At 42.9% G+C, this 1,879-nt stretch overlaps 1 protein-coding gene across 1 annotated transcript in view; it reads right to left on the reverse strand.

Annotated features, from left to right (window-relative positions):
* The window catches only part of LOC105988628 (protocadherin alpha-9-like), a 28,129-nt gene that overhangs the window by 9,101 nt on the left and 17,149 nt on the right, over positions 1-1,879 (reverse strand). The window contains exon 4 of the mRNA XM_013020299.1: positions 10-1,004. Coding sequence (XP_012875753.1) covers positions 10-1,004 — 995 coding nt within the window. The remainder of the gene's footprint in view (positions 1-9; positions 1,005-1,879) is intronic.

The raw sequence follows: 1,879 nt of genomic DNA on the forward strand, positions 1-1,879 counted from the left end.
CTACTAAACGAATATGAAATTGCCCCATTGGTTCCTTCATCACGATCAGAAGCATTCACTCTGATAACCATTGTTCCATTGTCTGCGTTTTCGAAAATTCTCACCTCATATTCCGACTGTTCAAAACTGGGAGCATTGTCATTCACATCCAGCACGGTGACCAGCAGTTGGAGAGAGCCAGTGAGCTCGGGTTTCCCTCCATCGGTGGCCATCAGGAGTAGGCTGTGTTCAGGAGCCTCCTCTCTGTCCAAAGATTTTCTTAACACGAGTTCAACTTGTTTATTTTCTTTGTTCTTTGAATTCACACTTAGCGTGAAGTAATCATTAGAGTCAAGCACATAGGTTAAAACTGAATTTGCTCCAAAATCTGCATCTGATGCGCCCTCTAGCAAAAATCGAGAGTCTAGCGTTCTGGATTCTGAAATAAACAGCTTCTGCACATTTACCGGAAACACAGGCGGGTTGTCATTAATGTCCTTCACCTCCACCTCCACGTGGAACACCTGCAGCGGCCTGTCCACGATCACCTCCAGGTGCAGGCTGCACTCCGCGCTGCGCCCGCACAGCTCCTCCCGGTCGATCCGACCATTCACAAACAAAATGCCATTCTGCAGATTTACCTCCAGAAGGTCCCCGCCGCCCTTGGTATCTAACTGGAACAGGCGCGGCACCAGCTCCGTCAGCTCCAGCCCCAAGTCCTGCGCGATGCGACCCACAAAGGTGCCGTGTTTGGCCTCCTCTGGGACTGAGTAATGGAGCTGGCCGCTCCCGGCTTCCCATAATGTGAAGAGCAGAAGTGAAAATAGTAGATTCACGCTCTCTAGGTTGGTTCCGCCTGAGAACACCATTTCAAGTGCAAGATCTTTTTTTAACTGGTGTATATTACCTCGAAACTCGGAGAAATCATCTTCTTGTCTCAGCTTCACTCTCCTAGGTTCGCCATTGTTTGTTACAGAGTGAAAAAGAATGGAGCCTGCTTCCCAGGGGAAGGGGGAAGGATTCTTCTTGAATCAAAGAGAATGCCATGGCCAAGAGTGACATCATGTGGCTCACAGAGTAAGTACAGATTGTATGAATGAACCTTGCACTATTGACCTGTAAACTTTATTCCAACCTCTGAATTTTTTCTTATAAATCACAATTGAAGTAGAAGATGATGTTTCTCTATGGTGTGAGCATATTAGGTTGACCTCTCAATGCACAGCCTGACCATAATTGTAAATTTTTCCATGCCCTGAGTAAACTTTCTACAGTGTTCACCTATCGTCAAAATGAAGTTTAAATGGAACAGTTAACCAATTAAAATTTTCAAACTATGATTGTTTATTTTGTTCTGAAATTTAGGACTTCTATATTTATACATTCAGGATCCTGGCTCACTCTTTTCCAGTGAAAAGAATCAGGAAAATATAAATAATTATTTGATATCATTTCCTTAAGTAATTGCAGTTAAGATCTTGCATGGGAATAAAATATGCACCTATTTTATCAGCTTATACTAAATGATTTGTTAGCATTTATATTATCTGTTCCAAGTTGTGAATCCTTCCTATACATACAGTTTGATTCTTTTTATCTTTATCATTTGGAAATAATTAACTCTTTTACCATTTCCAATACAGTTTGTATTATCTTTTCATAGTACATTTAATTACTATTCACCTTTAGTAGGGATTCTATGCTTTTTTGCAGTACTGTGGTTTGAACTCAGAACTTCAAGCTTGCAGAACAGGCACCCTTCCACTTGAACCACACCCTAACCCACCAGAATGTTAATTTTTTGGGGGGGTCCGGTTGTGGGGCCTGAACTCTGGGCCTGGGCACTGTCCCTCAGCTCTTCAGCTCAAGTCTAGTACTCTACCACTTGAGCCACAGTGCC

The sequence above is a fragment of the Dipodomys ordii genome, unplaced genomic scaffold, assembly GCF_000151885.1.
Source record: "Dipodomys ordii isolate 6190 unplaced genomic scaffold, Dord_2.0 Scaffold50, whole genome shotgun sequence".
Taxonomy (NCBI): domain Eukaryota; kingdom Metazoa; phylum Chordata; class Mammalia; order Rodentia; family Heteromyidae; genus Dipodomys; species Dipodomys ordii.